Raw genomic sequence first — 24,384 nt, 5'->3', positions numbered from 1 at the left:
GGCGGCCCTTTGCAATACATTGCCACGCTCACATGATCCGTTGCATACGTGTTAAAGGGGTCATGAACCACTTTTCCAAGTAATGATCTAATGACCTTAGTATCGGAGTTTACTGCCTCCCGAATCGATTGCCGCAAAAATTTCTCGAATCCGTCAAGAATCAGCGGAGTTACGGGTGTTTGGCGCACGCTCCCAGCGCTTTCTCTCTTTTCTCGTGCCGACGAGCGCACTCAAAGCTAGACAGGGAGGGATGGCATGGGGGAAAGAAGTTACGTCAGCGCGCGTCATGAAACGCGATCGCTCTCCCGCTGTGATTCGCTTGCGCGAGTGCGGCTACCGTGTACTGAGGAGTGCGGCGCCGGCAAGTGGCGGCACCCCGCGGCAAGAAGCGCATCTGATCCGAACGCCGCTCTCGATTTACGTCGGCTATCGACCAATAAGCATGCTATGTCTCTTGCGACGTAAACCGACAGATCCGCGACGTAAACTGACAGACGCCCCGCCCACCGACGAGAGTGAGAACCGGCCTCTGTTTGAAAAGAGGGCGCCTGGGGAAACGGCAACTTCGCGCTCCGCTTGTGGCCTTTACGCGGCGCGCACGACTGTAGTATTTGGCAGAGCAGTTCGTAGCCGTGTCAGCTTTCCGCAGGATGTTTTTCAACAAGCCCAAGGGGTGCTTCATGACCCCTTTAAATCGCATAAGAATGTTGCCGGAATGTGTACCAAGGAGCGCTATCTTACAACGGTTTGGAACATTTTCCTTCCTCCATGGTTTGGAAAGCTAACCGTTTACTTGCCCTCGTGTGAATGGTCCGAACCGCTCATTTGGTGACGCAAGCGCGATTTTGGCCAATCACGCGAGGGCAAGCGAACGTGTTCGCTTTCCGGACCTATATATAACGTCCCAGTAAGCTGCCCAATCCGTCCTGTCATAACTAATATACATGTTATAAATTAGTTTGCCTCTCTCTTTTGTGCAAACAGCTGGCCAGCATCGCTGCCTGCTAGTAAAGCATTAGTAATCTTACTAAAACGAAAGTCAAACAGTAAAGAAAATGGTGTTCCATTTAGTATCACACAAAGATAAGCCAATTATTTAAAGCTTCACTTAGGTGAAATCAATAAAATTGTAACATTACCTTTAAAAAGTGACTTTTCAGCAATGTTGGCATGTAAAAGGGGATGTAAACACCTACAAACTCGCCCAAATTTCAGTTATAGTAAAACTTTGTTTGACTTCAATTTTTCTCAAGTTATTTTGAATGAGGTACATGAAAGTGTATCCGTAGCTCTTGTCTGCATCCATGGCGCACGGACGATCTTTTATAACAACTTGTTTCTTTCTAATTCTTCTTGTCCTACATCAGTGACTCGTACAACGCCCTGCTATCACCAGAAATGGTCACTTTGTAGGAATTTTGAAATAAATAAAATTAGGCTAAAAGAATTGGCAGGCAATACAGCCCCAATTATCTTGCATAGCAGTCACGTTCAGAATAACAGCAGAATTCCAACTCGCATCTTGTTAGCTGACCCAACACTGCAGCACACACTGTGTACAGTAGCAAATGTTCGGGCCATCATCATAAAGATCTTTCTTTTGCTGTGCAGTCTGGCTTGTTGCTAATCACCAAATGTGATCACCATACTGTTGTCTTGTATTGTTTATTAAACAAGTCTACCTTTCTTTTGCTGTGCAGTCTGGCTTGTTGCTAATCACCAAATGTGATCATCATACTGTTGTCCGGCTGCCTACGCAAACTGCAGACAAAGGAAGTCAAATTATGCACTTTTCTTAATGCTTTATTTACAGAAAACAAAAGAAAAAAAAGAAGAACACATAGGACGTCACAGTGTAAGAGCAAAATGCAGTGGCAGGTAGCCCCACAGAGCAAGAAAAGCCTCCTCCATGCTTGGACATAACCTGCAAGTAAACAAAAAGCATGCAAACAATGTGACAATCACACTTTTTTGTAAATTAACAAATACTCAGGAAAAATTAGAATACATGCAAGACACTGTTCCAAATGCAAATGAATAGTTTCAATTAAAAGGTGCCTGGACCAGGCCTCAGAGCTATGAATATCCCAGCCAAATTTTGTCGTTGGAATTCAAAAGTCGGTGCTGTTATAAACGTCTTCACTTTGAAGAAAAACCTGTTTTCAGGTGTGTGTTCGCTGCCAGCAGCTATTCCCTGATGACTTCAAGCAGGTTCCCATAATGTGCTGCGATTTAGTGATAAAGCTGAACCCCTTTATAACAAACACACACTATGGAGCAGTTCTTATCCCTCACATGAGGTGTCTCTTATAAGCAGGGTGCCACATCCTCATTTTCTTATCAACCCCTATTTCACTGTTAGGCACAGTGGTGCCTCTTATAACCACTTGTCTCTTACATCACTGTCTCTTATAAAGGGTTCAACTGTAATTACAGGACACAGTTCGCATCAGTTGGTTCGTTCCTACTGTTACTGTGTGCATATTACCGTAAAAACCCGCATATAGTTCGATGTGTATTTTGGGAATAGCAAACGTGAGAAAAAAGGTTTTCACCCGAATATTGTTCGAGGACAACAGAAACTGAATACATTTATTTACACACTTATTCATCGTCATCTGATGCACTCTCTTCCGAAACTCTCTTGTCAGAGATGTCCTCCCATAGCATCTCATCTTCAGTGCCATCAAGGGCATTGGATATTGAGCGCTTCTTGAAGGCACGACAAACGAGGGCCTCGAGAATGCAGGCTCAAGCCTCGGTGATCCATGAGCACAGCATCACTAGCGAGGCCCCTTTCAGCCGTCCGGAAGGGGTTACTTTGGCTCTCCAGACATCACCCACTCCATACACAGGTTGTGCGTGTCCGTTTAGTCCGATTACAGGGAGGCAAAATTTTCAAGAGGCCAGTGCAGAAACTACACCATCTAGCGCTAGATGTTACCACATTTGAGGCCCCGGAGGATGTCGGAGATCAGCAGACCACGAAGAAGAAGGATTGATCGTGGGCTGCTGTCTCCACAGCTAGCGCCAAGAAGTGTGTGCACCACTGTCACCATCATGTAATTTCTGGTGTTCGATTGTCACCACTGAAGGCATTTTGTTGGGTGTCTCACGACTCCATCTTTCTAGTGGCGCTACCTATAGAAGGCCGGTGTTCTGCAACACAGGTGCTTGATGTGGTCCTTAAATGATTTATTTAGGCAGACATCAAGCAGCTGCAGCTGGGATGTCATTCCTCCCGGGATGACAATGAGCTCGATGCGGGAATTGCGCAGCAGTCACTTCACGAAGTCCGCCAGGTGACAGCGAAATGTACCAAACACAAGTATCAATGGAAGCCCCAGCAGTGCTCCAGGTTGTTGACAAGCACACAGACTTGATCCAGTCAAGCACAAGTGATTCATCCATACACCCCTTATACTGGCGGCAGACGCCAACGTTTTTTGGGAACTGCTCCCCTTTCGGCAGTGTCTTTCATTTAAACATCAGGTAGGGTGCCAACTTGTGACCGTCTGCCGTGCAGGACAGCATTACAGTTACCTGTGTTTTCTCAATTCTAGTTGATCGCACTGTAACTTGCCTGGAGCTTTTTGATACACCTTAGAGCCGGGGGCATATCAAGATATACCGGAATCTGATACACGTTGCCATAGGCGGAGAGTTTTCATTTTACCGGAGGGGGCGGGGGCCCGACTTGCTCTTCCACATTTCTCTCTCACTCTCCCTATATATATATATATATATATATATATATATATATATATATATAGAGAGAGAGAGAGAGAGAGAGAGAGAGTGAGAGAGGAGTCCATCTTCCAAACTAAAGAATTTAATGTAACTTTAGTCTCTTAGTTGCCCGTGATATCATAATGAAGATCTGTAAGTGGAAGACCCTAGATTTATTTTTCAATTTACACAAAGACATCGATCCACCTCGTAACTCTTGGCTCGAAGCGAAAAAGGTCGCCTTCGTTGACTGCGTCGCGTAAAATCGATTCACGCAATGCGTGGGGTTGGGCTTTACTTTGTTAAAACATGCGCCAAACAGGAGACGGTAGGCTAACGCTATCACGGGAAGCTTTAATTATATGCCAGTGAGTTCAATTCAAGATGGCCGAAAGTAATTCTGAGATGGTAGCAAATACGATTTGCTACCACTACACCTTGTGCGAAGCTGCGGTTATGAATCTGGACGACTAATGGAGTTGCTCATTGGTGGCCGAACATTTAGTAAAACCCTTTACTGATATATCAAAAGTGCGTACAATCTTTTCTCGGCATTTTTATAAGCAGGCATGTCGAAGGGTACCAATATGTAGGCAACCAAGAAATTACACGTTTTTTTTTATTGGTGAGTAAGCTTGTGCCAAAGCGTTCACTGACTGGCTGTGTCGTGATTGCTTTGTATTCTCAGTATCATTTTTGTGTTCTCAAAACCATTCACTACGGGGTTCAAGACAATTAGAGCGCAGCTCTTAGGCGTCCGTTCCTGCATTGAGCGGCATCGCCGTTGGCGTCGGCGGCGTAACCGATAGCGCGAACGACGACGAAAGAGAGCGAAAGCGGAGTTTGTCGATATCACGGGATACTGGCCTCTAACCTTGCTTTCTTCCTCTGTCGCGCGCGTTGGCCCCTCGGTCGGAGCTCGTGCGCATGCAGGGCTAGCACGTGCACTGCGGCTGGCTTCGCTTGTTGTAACGGGGCTGTGGGCGTTTCACTTGTTTCGCGACAGCTGCAATGCACAGAGTATATAGTGTGCATAGCACTCGAGCGCTGGCAGTTTCTGTGGCAATATCTAACGAATGTTACATTGCTACAACTGCGGATAGTCAAAACTTCAAACAAATCTGGTGTTGCCCGAACACGAGGCTGCGCTCAGCGAATTAGGCAGTATCGTAATCGCCGGTGAATTTTTTAATTTGTCGTAGGTTAAGTCGTCGCTTCAGTTGTTCATTAGCACAACATATTCTGCACGTAAAAATCCGTTTGAGGGGCATTTTTCCACTGAATATTTGACTTGTCACTGGCCCATGTGCCGAACTTTAAATGGCTGAAACGAAAAAGAAGCGGGCATGAACAGCCTCCTGTGAAATAGCTTCATAGTTAACCATAGGTTCCATAGTTAACCAGAAGCAAACAGCAAGATTCGTTTCTATATTTATGTATTTCCTATTTGATGAAAATTAATTCCACCCTCCTTTTTTTTGCCTTTTTTATTATTATTCTCACAAAATTAACTTGTAAAAAATCTTTTTGTTAAACAAAATAGAAAATTATTCGCATTACTAGTTTTTAAATAATTTTTTCTAAGCTACCCGATTCTTGGCCAATCCCCCTGAGTGGGTGTGAGCCAGCAGTACAGGATCTACATCTACATCTACATCTACCTAGAAATAGCTGCCAGACAGGACGACCCGGGGACCTAAGCCAAGCTCTTAAAAAATACCCTGGGCCGGCGCCAGGGGGGGCTCAGCCCCCCCATGAGGCAGTCCGGGGGGGGCCCAAGCCCCCCAGCCCCCCCGTACTCTCCGCCTATGCACGTTGCCGATCTAGCCCAGCTGAAAGGGGACTGCCTCTCGCAACGAAATGACGTGCTTCTAAAAGGCCACAAGCAGCTCTTCGTAGCTTTCTGGCAGCATCTGTGAGATCGACGTATGCCGACATAGGGAGAACCCAGCGCGGCGAATGAAACGAAACATTCAGTGCTTGCTTGCCTTGAAGTCCGCTTGCTGAATGCCTGTGTCTCGAGTGATCTCACTTGCCTTCGCTTGCAGCAGCTTGATGTTGACAACGAGGTGTGCGGCTCGTTGCTCCCGAACAAAGTCCATCAGTTCCCGTTCAACGTCAGGAAACGCTCCATTTTTCGGCTCCTGGAAACTTCTTCTCAGGCCGCTGCACACAAAGAGGGCTTCCTTCCGTTTCCTCCAACCGCTAATACTTCGCTCATTCACGCCGAACTGCCACCCCGCAGCACAGTTGCTGATGGTTTCGGCAGCTGAGATCACCTTTCTTTTAAAGGCAGCCAAACACTACAGCGTGTGCAAAGCTTTGCGTCAGTGTTTGTTACCACTGCGCATGCATTGTACGCTATCCTCTTGCAGTCCCCCACTAAGTGACGGAAATAGCGGGCGACGGCAACGAACGCTCCCTACTGCTTTCGCGGTCCTGACATGCCATAAAATCGTGGTCGTCGTGAAGTGTGCCTAGTGGTTGCACTGGCGACTTTTGCCTGTAGGACTAACGCTACCTAACGTATGGTGGCTAGCCACCATACCTAAGGCAGAAGTGTGCAGAAACCTGCTGATGATGACAACGCTGCGCAATGCAGAAACCAAAACTGTGTATTCAGGCCGAAAATTCTTGGGATCCACATATACCACAAGGCAGAAATTTCGCATCATAAAATCTAGAAAAAAACCTCGGAATATGCGCGGGTTTTTACGGTGACTGATGCAGTTGAATAAATAGGTTACAGTAGTCTGAAATCTAAGCTGACTGTGGTTCGCTCGCACTCGGTCATGCCCAATCAATAGAAATGAAACACAGCACTCCTGAAGATACAAGGCCTGGCTCTTCAGCACAATGAGGAATCACAAGAAAGGTGAACACTGGACTCGTATCTCTGCTTGTAGTAGCCCTTAAAACAAATAGCTTTGATGACATCGCATTTACTCGCACAGTAATCACACTTAAAAAACAAATGGATGCAAATTTAGGGATGCAACCAATATCGGGGGTTAAAAATGCACAGCGTTGCCTGGTGCATTTTAGTCCCGTCTGATGAGCACAAAGCACTTTTTGAGCACGTGCAATGTAATGACTTTTTAATCTAGTGCCGCTGTGACCAATGGCTCCCACACTCCTGGCAAGTGCTCACTTTTGGCGATATTTTTGTGAGGTTACCACTGGATGCATCGGTGTCTATGAATGACAATGTTCCCGGGCTGCTGTATTAGCATAGCTGGCACAACTGCGAGACCGCTGTGGACTGTAGACAGCTAAACACTGTAAAGCTGTAGACACCTAGCAAAAGTACCATAAAAGTACTTCTGAAAGCGGTCATCTGAAAATGACGCCCCTGCTTCCACTCCACCTCAACTTCATCACTGCACTCCAGCCTCTGTAGCTGCACACACTGGCACACTCAGCCAAGATATTGTGTATGGATAAAACCGTGGAGATACCTGGCATACTTGCACGCTGACTCACAAACACAAGAAAAGCCAACGCGGCCAGACCGCAGGAAGCACGCTGGGAGCGCCTTCAATGATCTGCACTCTACGACGATGCAACTATTTTCTCGTTTCTCAACAGAAAACCGAACAGCGGTAATGCGTACTTGATGCGGACGCGGGCGACCATTCGTAGCGTAGCCATAGTGCGCAGCGCATGTGACACGCAGCCAAAGCGCAAAGACTTCTCCGTCGCTAGGCAACCGGTCCTCTTCCTCACACCACGCACCCGCGTCAGGGTGCTGCCCCCTACCACCAGCTCTTTTCTTTATTTTTTTTTCTACCCACGCTCCTCGTTCTTTTGTTCTGCGTACCCTCTTCCTTCGTAACGCCGGCGTCGCTCCCCCCAGCCGGTGCTTACAGTGCAGTACAGGCTACAACGCGGTTTTTTCTGACTCCCGTTTACCGTCCCATAGAACTCCATGTATACGCATACCGCTTATTGTGCAGTCCCCCGAGATGAAAGACCGGTTATAATGCGGCTGCCGGAACATTCTCAGAGATGCGAGGGAGCGAGCGTGCTTCTCAGTGGAGATGCGCCGGCGGGGGGGAGAGCAACGACGACGTTACAAAGGAGGAGGGGACGCGGAACGAACAAACAAGGGGCGGGGGAGAAAAAGAAGCGATGGAGGTGGGAGCAGGGTTGCCAATGGTGGCTACTTTTCGCCAAATTGGCGAATTTGAGAGGCACGTGGCGACCTAAAATTATGAATGGCGACATGGCGAATTTTTGGCGATTTTCGGCTTATGTCTCCACTGAGTTATGCAACCTAAGCTCAGTGTCTTCCCAACGATTGAGCGGCAACATTCTCTGTATTTTTCTTGGGTTTAGACCCACGAGTAGTATGTGCATATTACGCGTCATTCAGTATGTCCGTCCTGTAACTCGTGTGTATCTCCTCAATTCATCTAGATGCAGGAGGTACTGGAAAGTCCCCCAGCGACATTCTAGCAAAATGTAAGTCAGCGGACTGCCTTGCAAACCGCGAGGGGGCAGTGTTTGACTATAAGTTTATGGCTTTAGGTGCTTTAAGCTTCTCTAAAGTTTCGCTTCTGAAGGGGCTAGACAACGGGCTGGCCGCCTGTTCCGACCATGTCTTCCGCCAAAGCTCCAACTGTTCTGAATAGCTTGGCGACTTATTCACTGTTGCAGTACCCCCAATTCAGCTCGTAAAGACTGTTTTGGAATAGCGAACAGAGGCGGATGCGCGGCTATTCGTGCAATAAAAAAATATTTATTGAGGCATTTTCCACTGTTCTCGGTGAGCGTGTGCAATGAAAACAATTGCTATGTAACGTTTTACACTGTCTACCTGATCATTAATAACGCATCAGATTGCCGCGTGTAGATATAGGTGACTATAAGAAAGGGTCAGTGGCGTCCGCTATCATATTAGTTCACACTGAAAAGGTGTAAGACTCACTAATGATCGGTTCCTGTAAGAATTCTGTCGTGTCACCTTCAATAAACCTTTTAATACTTTTAATTCATATAAGGGTACGTGAAGCTGTCTACAAACAACGCTTTCACGGTTTTCGCCCAAGGTTTACCACACTTTTACCTTTGAAACGAGCGGACAGGGATGGAAGGATATCATGAGCGTTTCATTCATCCACCCTTGCGCCACCACGCACATCTTGCGGCCAGTCGGCGAAGTAGCACTATGCACTCCCATGGTGAAGCGGGCGAAACGACTGGCATTGAGAAACGTCAACATAATTTCAGGGTCTTGGATGGTACTGTATTCTACGGGGCTATACGTGAGTGGAAACTTTAATTACTAGGTATGCCGCACATATTGAGAATGGCAACTTCTTTGGCGACATTTGTAAAAAAATGGCGACTTTTGGCAACTTTTTGCTCTTCGTTTGGCGACATTTACTCGAAAGTCAGTGGCAACCCTGGGTGAGAGGCAGCCGCCCAGCGCGGGTGTGTGGTGTGAGGAGGGGGAGTGGTTGCGTAGCCAACGGAGAAGCCTTTGCCCCCTTTACTTTGGCCGCTTGACATGCGCGCTCCGCTACGAACAAACGCCCGCGTCCGCATCAAGAGCGCGTTACCGCTGTTTGTCTCCGTCGGGAAAATAGTTGCTTTGTCGTAGAGCGCAGATATCGTGCGTGCGACCTCGATTCCCGCGCAAGTAACAATGCTTTGAGACGCGATTGAGCTTTCACCTTTGCCACCAACAGGCGGACTTACAAGCTTGGAAGACTTTTTTCAGGATAGTTGCCGCACCTGTTCTCCCGACCGCAAACCAAAACTTCGTTTCACGCGTGATGCCCTCAGTTTAGCTCGCGAGTGCGATCTCTTCTACGCCCAATCTCCGTGCTGTCTAGGGCAAGCTTCTCGTGACGGCATGCCGAGTTGCAACGCGCACGCTAGCTGCCATGTCGGCTACCGCAGACTACAGAAGTCGCGGTTTGGTGCCGAGTCAATGAAACATTTTGCAGTTGTTGCATTTAGAAGGGGTGACTTATATTTTTAACGAAAACGCGGGCGTGCGTGTGAAACACTCGAGTGGTCGTTCGTGGTCACCACCGTTTTCGACATCGTGCACGCTCAGTGTGTTATCGCGGCGACTTCCCGTTACGGCGCATTTTTTCCGCGTTCGTTATGTCGACACCGCAGGTCCGCGGATGCTAACTGTTCCACATTTTCAAATGTAAGCGGGTGCAAACTTACGTCCCAGTCGCATGCCTCGACAGTCGGAATCGCGGGCCTGCCTGTTGCTCATGTTTTGCACATGTGCAACCTTTCAAAAATGTTGTTTTGGTTATACAGTCAAACCTTGTTAATACGTACCCGCTTTAAACGTACTAACAGTTAAAACGTAGTTGCGACGAATCCCCGACCGAGTCCCATAGAGCCCAATGCATTCGCTGACCGCTTAAACCATAGTGGTTCGCCCTATGCCTACCGGTTAGTGCGTACCTACGCGTACCGCGATAACTTTTTCTGCCATAAAATTTTGCTGCACCAGTGTAATTCTCGACGCCACAGTGTGCCGCCAAAGGTTTCCCATCTTTTCGAGACATGCGGAAATCGGTCGATCACCGATTCCGACTTCCGCGCGATTGCGGCGACGCCTTTGCAGGTAAGCATCGGGAAAGAACGAAGGCGAAGCGGCGGCCACCGACAAACGCGCCAGCATGACTTAGCGCCGACAACCTTATCACAATAAGTATCTTCAGCTATCTGCTCGGGCTCGCGTGCAGCGCAGCGCTACTTTAAGCATACTGCACGCTTTTATTTGGCCACAACCTGAACGTGCTGGGCCGCCGATCGCTGCCGTGCGGGGCCGTGTTCAAGCGCGCACCGCTTTGTAAAAACGCGAGCAGATCGCTGTTACGGAGTTGAGCGCTGTGGGTCGCGGACGCCGTGAAATCTCGCTGCATTGACGCTATCACGCTAAACGCACACGTACGGTACAGCAAGCATAGCGCTGTTGTAACCATACTGCACGCTTTTATTAGGCGACCACCCAACGAACCTCCCTCCGCTGCCAGGACCGCTACAGCGTCGCGGAGGAAGCACGACATCGCCGCGTTATCTGAACAAGCTACTCGCCGCATCTGTGCAAGGTCTGGAGCGAAGCGGGCACGAAGAACACTCCCACGACTAATGCGCGCGTGCGGTACGGCAAGCAGCCCGGCAGCGACGGCATGAGCCAAGTAGGCGACGCGCTGCACGCAACTACCTAGGAGACGATCGGCTCCACGCAGCCGTTCCGCGTGTCCGTTTTCGTTTAGTAGTAGATCGCGGCACAGACGCATACACATATATCGCGGAATGCAGACACTGTGTGTTCTGTTGCTATGTCGGGCACTGAGTATCCCGGACCCTGTAATAGTTTCGAAATGCTCTTTGGCGTGGGCCGCGTGGCGGCCACCGCGTGCGATCGGGCAGTCGTGCGAGAGTGCCAGGATCTTTTCTCCACTTTGGCAAAAAGAAAGAAAAGGCTTTGCAGTGGGTAGTTTAGGCAATATTTGCTGCGGCACTCTTTTTTTCTTTGCTGGCGGCGATGGCGTACGCCAGGAGAGGCAAATTTCTACTTGGTGGATAGTGCGTACTACTGTTTATTGCGTAGTTATGCCGCGTTCCCGGCAGGTACGTATTAAAGAGGTTTCACTGTAGTGCGGTACTGCCTATAGTGCGGATATTCGAGACTGCGGCGACTTACGTTATAAGCAGTCTTTGCTGTAGTGCGGATATTCGCTACTCCCATGACTTCCATTATAAGCAATCTATACTGTATTGCATCTCTTCACCCTGATTGTCCAGTTGCGGATGCTCCACGCCGTTGGTTTATCACACCTTCCCACTTGCGTGCCCAGACGTTGTCCATTTAGGTTCCATTGGTTCAGTCACCACCAAGCAGGGCTCACGAGATTAGCACTAGGTGTTGCATGTGCCACTTCGTTCAACCTAATCCCTATGCAACTAAAAATTAACTGAATACATGCTGTAACATAGTGGTGCGCCGTGAGGATAGAGTTAATGTTCAGTGCAGAATTTCAGGACTGTATGTCAGATATTGGAGAAAAAAACAAAGTGTTGAATATGCCCTACAATAACAGGTGCTTGCAATGAACCAGCTTTTTGTGCCCGAGAGACATAGATGTCGGTCCAATAAAATTTCGCAAAAGTGTCAAGCAACTCACCCGGTGTTAACTCTAAAACTTGAGATTTCCAATGGACGGCAGGTCGGGTAGCTTGATGTCCTTGATCTGCTGGGGTAGGTTCATGTTCTTCACGGCTGACACAGCTCTCGCAGGCGCTGCCGAGAGGCCAGCCTGTCAAAAAGACGCAAAGCAGGCCATCAAATAAATTTTCTTAGCATTATTACATAACAGCATTGCAATACCTTTAAGCTTAAAGCTTAAAAAAGTCATAAACCACCCCTCGGGCTTGGTGAGAAAACACATCATGCAGACAGCAGACACTGCTATGAACATCTCAGCGAAATCTTGCAGTTATACGCGGCAAAGAGGGTTTATAAGCGGAGCGCAGAAGTTGCCATTTTTAAGGCGCCCTATCTTCACACAGAGGCATGTGCTCACTCTCTTCGGAGCTGCCGACGCCTGCTGTTTGACATCCAGCAGCAGTTAACAGGCTATTGGCCAACAGCCAACATAAATCAAGAGTGGCATTTGGATCAGATGCGCATTTTGCTGCGGGGTGTCACCACATGCCGGCGCTGTGCTCCATGGTCTGATAACATTACACAGTGAGCCGCACTTGCACAACGGAATCCCAATGGGAGAGAGTAATCACATTTCATCACCAGAGCGTAAGGTCATGACACGTGCTGACGTAACTTCTTTTCCCCGTGCCATCCCTCCCTGTGTAGCTTCTAGCGCGCTTGTCGTGATGAGAGGAGAGCGAAAGTGCTTAAAGTGCACGACAAGCCCCTGTAACTCCACACGGATTCAAGAAATTTTTGCAGCAATCGATTCATTCATTCATTCACCTCTGATACTGAGGTCATTTGATGATTACTTAGAAAAGTGGTTCATGACCCCTTTAAGACTACAATACCTTTAAAGCCATCGATGAACTAACTGCGATCAAAGTACGTCTGACACAGTAATAGCTTAGTGGTTATAACTAGGGGTGTGCGAATATCAAATTTTTCGAATACGAATCGAATACGAATATCCACCTTCGAATATCGAATCGAATATCGAATATCCAAGGAAAAATGCCTCCACAGTAACGATATTTTATTTAACATGTAGCTATTTGAGGAGGAGGAATAAACTTTATTATGAACCAGCAATTTAGGTTCGTTGGCCTAGGCCTCCCACGTGGGGACGTCGAGGTCTTGCCTCTTCGCCGCCTCGCGGGCTTGCTGGATGGCCCATAGCTGTAGCTATTTGAAAAAAAAAAACATTAACAGCCTGACTGGCAACACAACATACACTGCTATCTCCAGAACACAATGTCCAGGCTAGCACAATGCACATCACAACACGAGCAAATATCACGGCACAATGAAAGTAATGACTACATGTTATCATGAAGAAATATGAGTTGCTCCACATGATCCGGCAGCAGGCGCTCCCTTCTAATAGAGACACCCCCCCCCCTGCCACTGAAAAGGCACGCTCGCTTGGAACAGAAGTGGCTGGTATAGGGAGTTACATGGGGAAAAGGTTTGCCAGACTGGGGTATCTGAAGGTGCCTACAGTCCGCCACCAGTCACGTGGGTCACTGTCTTTCTTCAGAAGTGGTCCCGCATAGTGAACGAGTGGTAGTGCGGCACGTTACGGCCGCATAATATTGAAAATGTACGGTTACATGATCGCCAACAGCGCTGCACGTCGGAGATGCACCAGCAATAAATCATACGTATTGGGGCGCTCGTCGCAGGCAGATATCGTGCCTCCCTCTACTTACGATGTTTATCGCTCCTCTCGGCAACGTTTTTAGCGATACGAACGCAGCAGAAATGTGGAAGACGAGTTATTTTATGCATGATAATCGAATCGCATATTCGAATTTTTCGAATATTCGAAGTTATCGAATATTCGAAACTTCTCGAATACACGATTTTCGAATCGAATACGAATATTTCGAATGTAATAATCGACGAATATTCGAAACTTTCGAATATTCGCACACCTCTAGTTATAACATTGTTTCGCTCAACTCATGATTATGGTATTGACCCTGGCCTATTTCGGTGGCGGCCAAATTCAGTGACGCCTGTCTATTTGATCGAGGTGTGTATTCAAAACAACCAATAGTCAAGGTCATTCCGAGGCCATTTATATTGTGCTTCATAAATAGATGATGGTTTTAGCATGTAATATGCTAAAGGAAGGATAATTTTAGAAATAATTTGACTAGCTCATTGAATGAATCAATTTTGCAGCATCTTACATCCAAAAACAGCAGAGAGGGCAAGCACAACTTTGTTAGTTATCTCGTGGCATGCACACTTGAACATATGGGTTCTGCTGTTTGTCCAGTGGTTGTTGATGTGAAATGATGATTTGCAGCCTCAAATGATACACCTATGCACTTCTTTGTATGAATTCAATGCAGAGTCACTATGGCTCTGCAATGGACAAGGCTGTGAATGACTACTGAAAAATTAATTAGCTTGGCTCATGTGAAGCTGTAATCTCTTTGCACACATTGTAAAGAAGTGCATCATTTAGACTTTTTTGACCATTTGCAAACGGTATCAATGACGAGTATCATATATCCGCAGCATGTTGCAAGACTCCACCACTAGAAGGAGTAGTGGAGCAAGAATACCTAGGCATTAAATATAATTAAAACAGACCTATTGCCGTTGCCACTTCAGCCAACCAATGTAATTTGTTAGAACTCCCACAGAATCTACAGTTTCAACGTGAGTTCAAGCTTTCATTGGTGAGCTGGAGATTTTTCTTTGCGTGTGTGCATGTATATATGCGAGCTCATGTGTAGGTTACCTCTTGCTTCTCAATCTTATTCTGTTCTTCAATCCGTGTGATGATCTCAGTCATGCTGGTTTCCAGAACCATGCCCCCCATGACAAGCTCGTTGAGAATGTAGTGAACCTGTGCAAGAAAGAGTGCACATACTAAATCCCACACACTGCAAAACCAATGCACACCACAATTAAATCCAATGACGAGCACAAGAAAGATAAAGCACTGCAACAATACTGTTTAGGTGACCCAAAGAATTAGCACATTGTTAATGCAGGTAAGCAGAGAGAATAACAATAATTGCTCGGGTTTTACGTGCCAAAACCACAATATGATAATGTGGTGCGTTGTAATGGAGGGCTCCAGAAATTTTGACCACCTGGTGTTCTTTAATGTGCATCTAAATCTAAGTACATGGGCCTCAACCATTTTGCCTCCATCAAAATGACACCACCGTGGCAGGAATCAAACCAACGTCTTTCAGGTCAGCAGCCAATACCACTGCGGCAGCAGGTAAGCAGAGAGCCAACCATATTCTAAGGCAAAAGCCTTAGATGCCTCATAAAACGCGAAAAGTGACCGCTGGTGTCAACATGAGTGATGCAAAAAATCATCACGTGATGACGTCACCACATGATGTACTTATGACATCACTATGACATCACAAATGTGACCCCAAATCAGTTGCTATCGTCACTTTGTCAAAGGTGGGTCGATCCCAGAGGCAGTGCAAAACAATGTTGAGTGCAGAATGTTTTCGGGAGGGGGGGAGTATCAATACTATCAACTACATTGATGGTTTTCACCTTCTAGTTGTCTTAGGCAAATGCATAAGGGACCATGCAAGATTTTAAGTCTTGGGTTACATTCAACAGCATCTAAGAAACACTGTGAGACAGCAAGCCACCCAAAAGCAGACTACATTTTTCTGTGTAACTTGCAAAAGCACATTATTTTCCTCGCAGGAGTTAGCTATGACACATAACCTGCGAGTTATCAAGCAGCTGTATGACAGTGATTGTGATTCTGAACCTCCCTTGAACTTTTATTCGATATTCTGCAATTGACAAAAAACAATGCCCTTGCTTAGCATTTACTATTCTTGGAAAAATATTACCATAAGCACAAGTCATAAGGAGCACCCTTGGGATATCAAGATGCAGTCCGACGTTACATAAAAAATACTATATTTCATTTCCACAGTACGAAGCACAAGAAATTGAAACTATTATATTAAGGCCTGGCATAGGTAAGATGGCGATGGCAGAACAATTTGCCACGACTGCAGTTTTTGGATGCGGTGGTTATTAAAGGGACACTAAAGGGAAATATTAAGTTGAGCTAGATTGGAAAGCTTAGGCTTGTGTAATAACCAATTCACCATTTCTTGTGAGAAGAGAGCATTATGTAAGTGGCAAAATGTGAAATTGAGACAGTGGAGTGGCACCTTTCGTAATGTTCTATGGGTACTTCATTAAAATGGCATCAGATATTCTATTTTGAATACTCAATTGCTGCTATGGCTTATAGATGAAAAGTGAATTACATAAATTTTGACAATAAATAAATGTGCAGTAAGTCAGAGTTGTTGCTACATATTACAACCATGGAGCTCTCAGACGCTGGCTGATTCACAGAAATCAACAGCCAAGATGGTGACGTCAAGTCCTCCATTCAGTGCTTGCGATCTGAATTTAGCAGCACCAGAGACTTTCTGTGGCTGTTTTCGAATGCAAAAAATCTGCTTATTGGCATATGGAAAGCGCTGATAATTTAACCAAACTTAATATTTTTCTTTAGTGTCCCTTAATGTGCAACCACCCTAAGCTTTGTTGTCACCATAAAGAGGCAACCACCTGTATGCAATATCAAAGCTACTGGCAGATTTCTTCTGCTGTCTTTTTTCAATGAAGTACAGTCTTATTCCTGTAAAAAAGATCACAAACATGTGACAAGTTAAACATTTTTGCCAGAGTGTACTAGACATAGCTTTAATACTCCATATACTAGTACCGGTAAAAGTGAGTTTCATGTCACCAGCATGAAATGCCAGGGTGCATGGTAAGTAGCTATCAAACCATTTTCAAGGTTCACTGGTAGCGTTTCACGACTAATAGTGTCAAAAAGAATAATTGCACTAATTAATAACAACAAAACATCACCGGTACAATTTCCTCAATGCAAGATGAAAAGAAGCTAAGGCTTTGCAATTCACTTCTTACTATCCCTGCGAATAGCAAGTAGCAAGAGTGCTAGCATCAATGTGGGCAGTGCAGTTGCTGCCATGTGGTTGTGCAATTACAAGGCAACCGGCAGAAGCTGTTATGTGGACTTCAAGACAATGCTTTCGGCTGGCCAGAAATTAGCAACAACGATGCCTCAATCTCCTTTGTTTGTCTAGTTAACCATTAACCAGTATAATAAATGCAATGTTGCAATAAAACAGCTTGCAAGCCTCATGCAGCCCAGTGTCTGTGCATTAGACATATCTCTTGCCAAGTTGGCGCACAGATGCCTACCTTGTCCACGTGGAAGATCAGGTCCAATTCACACACATTCTCAAAGCACTTGTCCAGTGTTTCTACAAACACCTGTGGAATAGAACAACGTAAGACAACATCAGGAAATTGCTACAGCAACAGGCTACACAACACAGTTTATTCTTCACCACAATTATAACATGGTTACAAGACTGTAGACCTCAAAGCCCAAGTGGCTGTTCAGTTAGCGTCAAGGGTCGGATATAAAGGCGTCATAGTTTGTCACAGTTAATATCTAGCTTTAGTAAACTATACTATGTCAAAAATTCTAAGCATCTGTGATTTCACTACAAGATTGTAAAAAAGTAGGAGAGCCTTCTTAAAGGAGTAGCGACACAAAATTTTGAAGGCGAGATAACTTGTGCGATAAATTTGTGTGGACACACTTGCCTCACCTACGAAATATCGACGAATAATATAGCTTAGAACATATCTAAAATCAATTTTGAAGTGTGTGTCCTGCCACTGCACACGAAACGTGCCTCTGGTTTTCATGTAAACAACCAACTGTCACCTCCATCACTAAATTGTGTTGGCTGCCACGATCCTTGAGAGCACTCTCTTTTAGCAGACCTTTTCAATGGAAAGAGGGGGGCAGACTTGCACAGGAGTACAAAGGCTGATGTCCTTGCCTTGGCAGTACATTTTTGGGGGGACACGCACTGTTTACTACGCCTCAGAGGAGATCATAGCAGCACCAGGAAAGCCTTCTTTGAAAAGGGTTGTCAACACGGTGCTGATGTGCATGCTGTTTTGTGTGCTCACGTAGCCAGCTATGTTTACATGAAAACCACTCTGGGTCTCGCCTCACTCGGTGCTCTATGAAACTGAAACTGCGCGCTATAAAACAGTCTCCAAATAATTAATCGTCATGCAGTTGAGCAAACGAGGCTTCCAGTCGTGATAAGTGGGTCATTAGCTACTTATTGCAACAGAAAAAACAAGATGCAAAATTTTTCGTGTCACTGCTCCTATGAACTATTACTGCTCATTAGAAGCAAGGATTGGCTTGAGCTCAGTTGACACAATCATCAAGTTGACTAAAAACATCAGTTTCTCAACTATTCCCAACATCCCTAGTTTGTGCAAAAAAACATGTAACACATTCCAGAATGTACAAATTATGCGAATGACCACAAAATGATGATGATTACCACAACGATGATGGTAGCACAACACCACATTCAACTAAGCAAGCGAACAAGATATTGTTTTGCGGCTTCTAGCTATAGTTACAGTAAAATTGCTGCTATACACAGTAGTTGCTATCTCATACCAGCTCAATATTGCATGTGCACAGCTTCCTGCTGCACAACACAGCATTAAAAAAACTTTGTAAATATGGAAATCGGGGGTATGAACCTGATAATTAACTTTGACCACAAGGAGTTCTTTCACAAGCTCCTAAATCACAGTACACGAAGCGTTTACTTTTCCCCTGTTGAAATATGGCCACCACATCCAGGATCAAACACACTATGCTGTGCTCAGCAAACAAAACTGTAGTGAATTGAATGAAGAGTTGGAAAGACGAGAAGATTTTGTTTTGAGCTCATAACTGCCACAGCAGTAAAACACAGCACTCCAGTGCTACTTCTTTCAGCACATTTTACCTAACAAGACTAACTGTTTAGCTATACTGCAGAATTCAATTCACTCAAAACACGATGCATTCGACAATCCCTCAAGAGCTCGACTTACACTCTTTCCAGCACTTTTGAGAGCAGACTGCGGATTAAGAAAAAAAGCTTTGCAATAATTTATTCCTCGTAGTTGTTTGAAGTTTGTTTTACGAACTGTGCATGGCACAGCTTTCCTTTTTCTTCTGTACTGAGACTGTGCAATGAACACAAAAGTAATTGAGTAACAATGAGTTGGTCACCCGCCCTGGAACAGAGCTATCCCAAGAGACATCGACTACTTACCTGAATCAGGTCCAGGATACCAAGTTCGCTTTCTGACGAGTCCACACAGAACACGAAATACAGGGTTGCATAATGTCTGTAAATGATCTTGTAATCAGACCCTCCTATGAGCCTGCAGTGGAAAACGTCAACGTCGATTAGACAGAACACTGAAGATGGAGTCGGTTACTCATGTGAGCGGCATAAAACCAAAACGTTTCGAGGGTCAGTCTGTGAAGCTTACCGACCCTATCGCTGCGTTAACCCGCCAACAAATACACAAACAAAAACACGTGACAACCATGCGGGTTGCGTACACTGAGTGTTGGCTTACTTCTTGCCAAAGTACGGACGTGCACTGTCCATACGGGCTCACTACATCGCCCTGCACTAAACAAATAGGTCGTAATAGTCAACTTACGTTCCACCCTCCAAGAAGTTGCATACATTGTCGTCTCTCTTCGAGACTAACTGGAATGTTTCTCGAATGATCTGTTGCTGCGAGTCTTCAGGCTGGAAGTCATAAAGTTACCGTCATTACAGCAAAACGAAACAACGGAGCACAACATACAGTAACTAGCAGACTTCGTGGCGCAACACAATCAAAACTGGATGACACGCAATATGCGCCTAGCCATGTCGTGCATCTGAAGAACAAGGACTCCGTTCGCCGAAGTTACTAGGCCGCGTAAGACATTTGGCCCCAATTTACCGAGCAACGGAACGGTCGATAACAGTATTAATGAACTTTTACGCGTACTTCAACAACGGAGAACCGCGAGCTTGGAGAAAACGCGTACTCACGTAATACTGGTAAAACTTTGAAAGCCTCGGCTTTCCATGGTTATTGAAGACTAATATGGCTTTTATCATTGTCGATCAGCACGAACTAACTTTGCATTGTTAATGAAGTAGAGCACTTTTGCGGGACACGGCACAAGCTGCAAGAAGGAGCGACATGCAGCAGACAGGGCAAGACGCATCCATAGCCTTCGCGTTACAAGCCGTAAAATAATCCATTCGAATCCACAAGTGTTTGTTGTTGCCAGCTGTAAGTAGAACTGTTCTAGGCTTGGTCATATATGCGTAGGTGCTGGTCCCGTCGCACTCCACGATAGCGGATCAAAATGATCTGAAAGGTTGCGTTAACAGCCCTCAAGATTCTCCCGCGCCAACCGAATTCAGTTGACCTGCATTCCTTGCACTCTCCTCAAACGGACGGCGAACATCAGTTCAGTCCGATAAAGAAGCATTCCAGAGCTTATAAAACAAGGCTAGTTATTGCTAAAGAAAATTGAGTCCAGAATTCTGTTTCCCTGAACTTTGCGCGAAAAGTCTGCACAACGAGTCAGTGAAACGTCACTGGTTTCAATTTCTCTGGCGGGAAGCGCAAACTTCAGGTGGCAGTGCACATCGATCACCGCTGCCTCCGCCGAAAGCCAGCGAATGCGTGTCAGAACGGGAAGCAAACACAAATCAGCATACGATCTTACCACCCGCGTGGCCGCCGCATCATTCCGTTTAACTCCAGAGACCATGGTTGAACCTAACGAAGTATGCAATGCAGTGAAGCGGACTTACGGGCCAGCACCCAGGGACACGGCGGACGCTCAACATACTTATTTTTTCCGAACTTAAAATCTCTTCTAAATGAGCTCAAACATGCTTTTCTATTTGGACCGCATCACCAATCTGCATGAGCCTGAACATCAGTCATTTCAAATATTTTTCAATGTTTGCGCCAATTCCCGTTCGAAACCGCTGGGTCATCGACCTCAATACTTGTTTGGTGCAATTACTGCTATCCATGTGATGTAGTTGTATTGTGTTTGTATACTTTGTAAAATTATTTTAAAAATTGCCTAAATGAGCGCAGAATCACCATATTGATTCACCACAAAGCACGTCGTGAAAGGGAATATAATTAAGAAGGCGCCATGCTTTTTCAAGCAATCAGCAGAGATTTGAGGCGCTCCGTGTGGTATTGTATTTGCGACGGTGTTCTTCAGCAATGAAGGTTTCGCCCACCACGACAACATTCAAACACTGCAAAGAAAGAAAAAAGTTTTCTTGCAAAGAAAAAAAAAAAGCCATATCCCACGCCTTGTGGGAATCGGTTTTATGCGAAGCAATCAGCGAGTAAGTTGTCCATGCTGCATTTTTTTGGCTTTGATCCAAGCGTTACGAGGTGGGTCGACGTGTTTTTGTAAGCGTAGTAGTTGTCACATCGTGGCCTTACCAGGCACGTCAACTACTCTCTAAAGGGTAGCTTATGGAGCACAGGCGTGAGTATATTATCGAAACGAAAGGGACTTTACGGTGCAATGATGGGAATATCATACGTAACTTTCGTTAGCATATTCCTTTGGGGTCGAGCAACGCAACGAACGCTTGAATATAGCTTGCTGAATCATAGGATTGTAATTGTAATGTTTATTAGACATTGTGGCTGGCGCAGCATAGCCTAATGTTGCTTTCGCGCCACTAAACCCAACATAACCTGTTTATTGGACTTCTATGAAAGCGGAGCCAACACTGGAACCACAATTTACGTTGACCCGGCATTACGCCCGTATCATAGGAGTACATATGGACTGTTTATTGCTTTTTTGTAAAATTAGATAGCCCGCACTGCAACCAGAATTGACGTTGCTCCGACATTACGCCTACTACATAGGGTCTTTTTCGAAAGCAGTTTCAAGACGTGGCGTGGCTCTGTGGAAGAATACGTAACTGCCACTCAGAATGCTTGGGTTTGATTCCTGCTGGGATCCTGATTTTTCTTCTTTGCGTTAATCGTGTCAATGCTGCCAATGTCGTTTTTTCTTTACGCTCTCGCACTTAAATTACGAGTTTCTGTTCTCGCCGTTCCTGGGTAGATATAAACTGTCAACCACCTGTGGCGCATACCCGCTTACCGTTGCCCGTGGTATACGGGTATGTGCCACGCGTGTCTGGAGGAGAGGGTCTGACGACGTACGCGACAGGATTTTCATGTTATTCATAGCATCACCAGACAGTCATATTCGTCAAACCCTCTTACCCTCCCATGCCAATTTTGGTCTACACCAAGCTCACGAGAGCACCCAGACGTAGGCGGCTAGATAGATAGATACGTAGATAGAAACGCCCAAAGTGCCTTGGGTTCGCTAAGAAATGCTTCGCATTTAATAATGTAAAAGGGCGAATAGTGCACTAAAATCATTGCCCACAATCTTTTAGGAAAGAATATGAGGGGATCGAGCGCAATGTCTGGGACGTTTTGCACGGTATGACCCATTTCTTCGGTCAATTACTTACCGAACATTGTTTGGCAGAGTTGAAAACAAGCGACGATGAAAGGACACCGAGACAGAGATAGTCGCTCCCGTGTCAAGTTTATTCTTCGAGCACTTATAAAGAGATGCAAGGAATAATTGAAAACCACCTGTTCGTAGCACGAAGCCACAAGGAAATCTATGCAGATTTCTCAGAAATCCATAAAGATTTTTCGCACTTATAAACAGGGTTTTAAGGGGGGAAAAGGGGGGGGGGGGCGAGGCATGGCGTAGCAAGACATTTTTTCGGGGGAGGGGGGGGCTGAATTATACTTCAGGTATGTTGATGCCTGCGTTTGAATGTATGTGTGCGTCTAGACATACACATGCAAAACTGAAAAATATATGGGGGTTTTGAACCCCTAACCCCCTCCCCCCTGGCTACGCCAGTGAAGGGAGGATAGAGGACAGAGGTGGTGGTGGGAGGGGGGAGGGAGGTCGTGGTGGCAGTACGGGCATGCGGGTAATGCTGGAACACTAAGAGAAAAAAAAAGAAAAGAAAACATAAAACTCCAGTGACCATGGGATCATGCAACTCTTACACCATCTCGCCAAGGTTTAATTTGCACTCACCGCTGCTCATAGAAATCTGTAGCCGGCGGGTAGCGCAGTTCGGCCTGATTTTGCAACGCCGTGTCGACGCGCATGAGATCGATCTTCCTTTGGCAATTAAGATTACACGGCACACAATGGCCGCACAGCCGTGCTCGTCAGGTTGCGGAAAATCCTACGTACGTAAACGTATCCCAAAACCCATGCAGGAGTTTCGCAGAATCCGCGGTCTCTCGAGGACGCTCCCGCAACCGGTGCAGCTTCGATCCACATTGCAGTCACGAATCGAACGAAGAGCTCCAGGTCGCTCGTGCGCCGCCGGTTGTGAGCACTGACCTTTCCATGTTGTACGCACTCGGCTCTCTCCGGAACGTTCAGTGTGCGTAAGCAGACACCAGTTTCATTTGCATATACGCAAAACCGACGATCTTGTACGAACGCTTGCAGGGCCTCGGATGTGATAACAGGAGTAGTCGTGTTGTACTTTCCCGTTCCATGTGTTTATTTTTTTTAAGAGAGTCTGCAACGGTACAAGAAGATGTATCTGTGAACAGCGGCGAAAAGTGAGCTACCTTTATTATTTTGCGTTATCTGCAGCAGTCTGCAGCATCCCACGTCACCTACGAAAATGAAGTGTAAAAGCCCAATATTAAAAGCCCTCTGAGGACTCAAGTGACGCCTGGAAGAAGTTTTAAACAGAAAACAACCACAGCAGCAACAACAAAAAGAACAACAGCAGTTTCCGTCAGAAGTTGACCGAGATTAAAATGACAATTTATTTATTTACTTCTATTAATTTATAGATGCTGAAATCCCAAAGAAGGGCTTTAGAAGTTTGGGAATTATTATTGGGAGTAGCACAAATGGCAGGTATACAATATTTTACAGAAACAAACAAGGAAGCAAAATAAAAATGAGGAACCCAATGTGCTACTAGCATAGTGGTACAACATCTAACGCTGATAAAGAAGCGTTATGAGATAAAGGTCAAGCTAAAACAGAAACCAGTTTAGTGAACTGTTAAAGACACGAGGGAAATATTTTCAAGAGGCGGTTGCACAACAACGTCACTAGTATGTTCGTTCCAGCCTCTGAGAGTGCCAAAAACAATAAAACGAATTTTTAAAACATTTATCGCGAGCCCACAGGAATTGTTATAGTGAGTCCACGGCGGTGCCTTGTACGACACCTTGTAGAGAAAATCAATAAGTTATTAATGCCTATCTTATCGTGTCGGTAACTGATTCATAATTACAATTTTTTCTTCACTGGAAGCATGCGCGCTGTATCGAGCATAATCGAAAGATCACATGCTGTGTCGAATATTGAATAAACTTTAACTGCATGGATTTGTGGTTGGTAACTAACTCTTTTGGGAAACCGAAAAGCTTACTCTTACAGTAAAGGCTGCTAA

At 45.8% G+C, this 24,384-nt stretch overlaps 1 protein-coding gene across 1 annotated transcript; it reads right to left on the bottom strand.

Moving 5' to 3' along the window:
* Positions 1-1,782: 1,782 nt before the first annotated feature.
* On the bottom strand, positions 1,783-20,119 carry LOC119394000 (AP-3 complex subunit sigma-1). Its single transcript, XM_037661213.2, has 7 exons — positions 19,906-20,119; positions 19,523-19,614; positions 19,123-19,234; positions 17,177-17,248; positions 14,679-14,786; positions 11,895-12,026; positions 1,783-1,924 (listed from the first exon to the last, which is right to left on the bottom strand). Exons 1-6 carry the CDS (start codon positions 19,972-19,974, stop codon positions 11,907-11,909), a joined length of 573 nt encoding a protein of 190 aa, XP_037517141.1. The 5' UTR covers positions 19,975-20,119; the 3' UTR covers positions 1,783-1,924; positions 11,895-11,906.
* Between the last annotated feature and the right edge of the window lie 4,265 nt (positions 20,120-24,384).

This window comes from Rhipicephalus sanguineus, chromosome 5, assembly GCF_013339695.2.
Source record: "Rhipicephalus sanguineus isolate Rsan-2018 chromosome 5, BIME_Rsan_1.4, whole genome shotgun sequence".
Taxonomy (NCBI): domain Eukaryota; kingdom Metazoa; phylum Arthropoda; class Arachnida; order Ixodida; family Ixodidae; genus Rhipicephalus; species Rhipicephalus sanguineus.
The sequence above is the reverse complement of the archived record's forward strand: the minus strand, read 5'-3'. Positions and strand labels throughout refer to the sequence as shown.

What these genes read in the sequence shown, in the direction of transcription:
- LOC119394000 (XM_037661213.2), bottom strand. Translation starts at nt 19,974, where the DNA reads ATGATAAAAGCCATATTAGTCTTCAATAACCATGGAAAGCCGAGGCTT. An exon ending in CAAAGTTTTACCAGTATTAC is followed by an intron (nt 19,615 to 19,905) that starts GTGAGTACGCGT and finishes TATGACTTCCAG; the next exon opens with CCTGAAGACTCGCAGCAACA. An exon ending in ATAAGATTGAGAAGCAAGAG is followed by an intron (nt 12,027 to 14,678) that starts GTAACCTACACA and finishes TCTTTTTGACAG; the next exon opens with GCTGGCCTCTCGGCAGCGCC.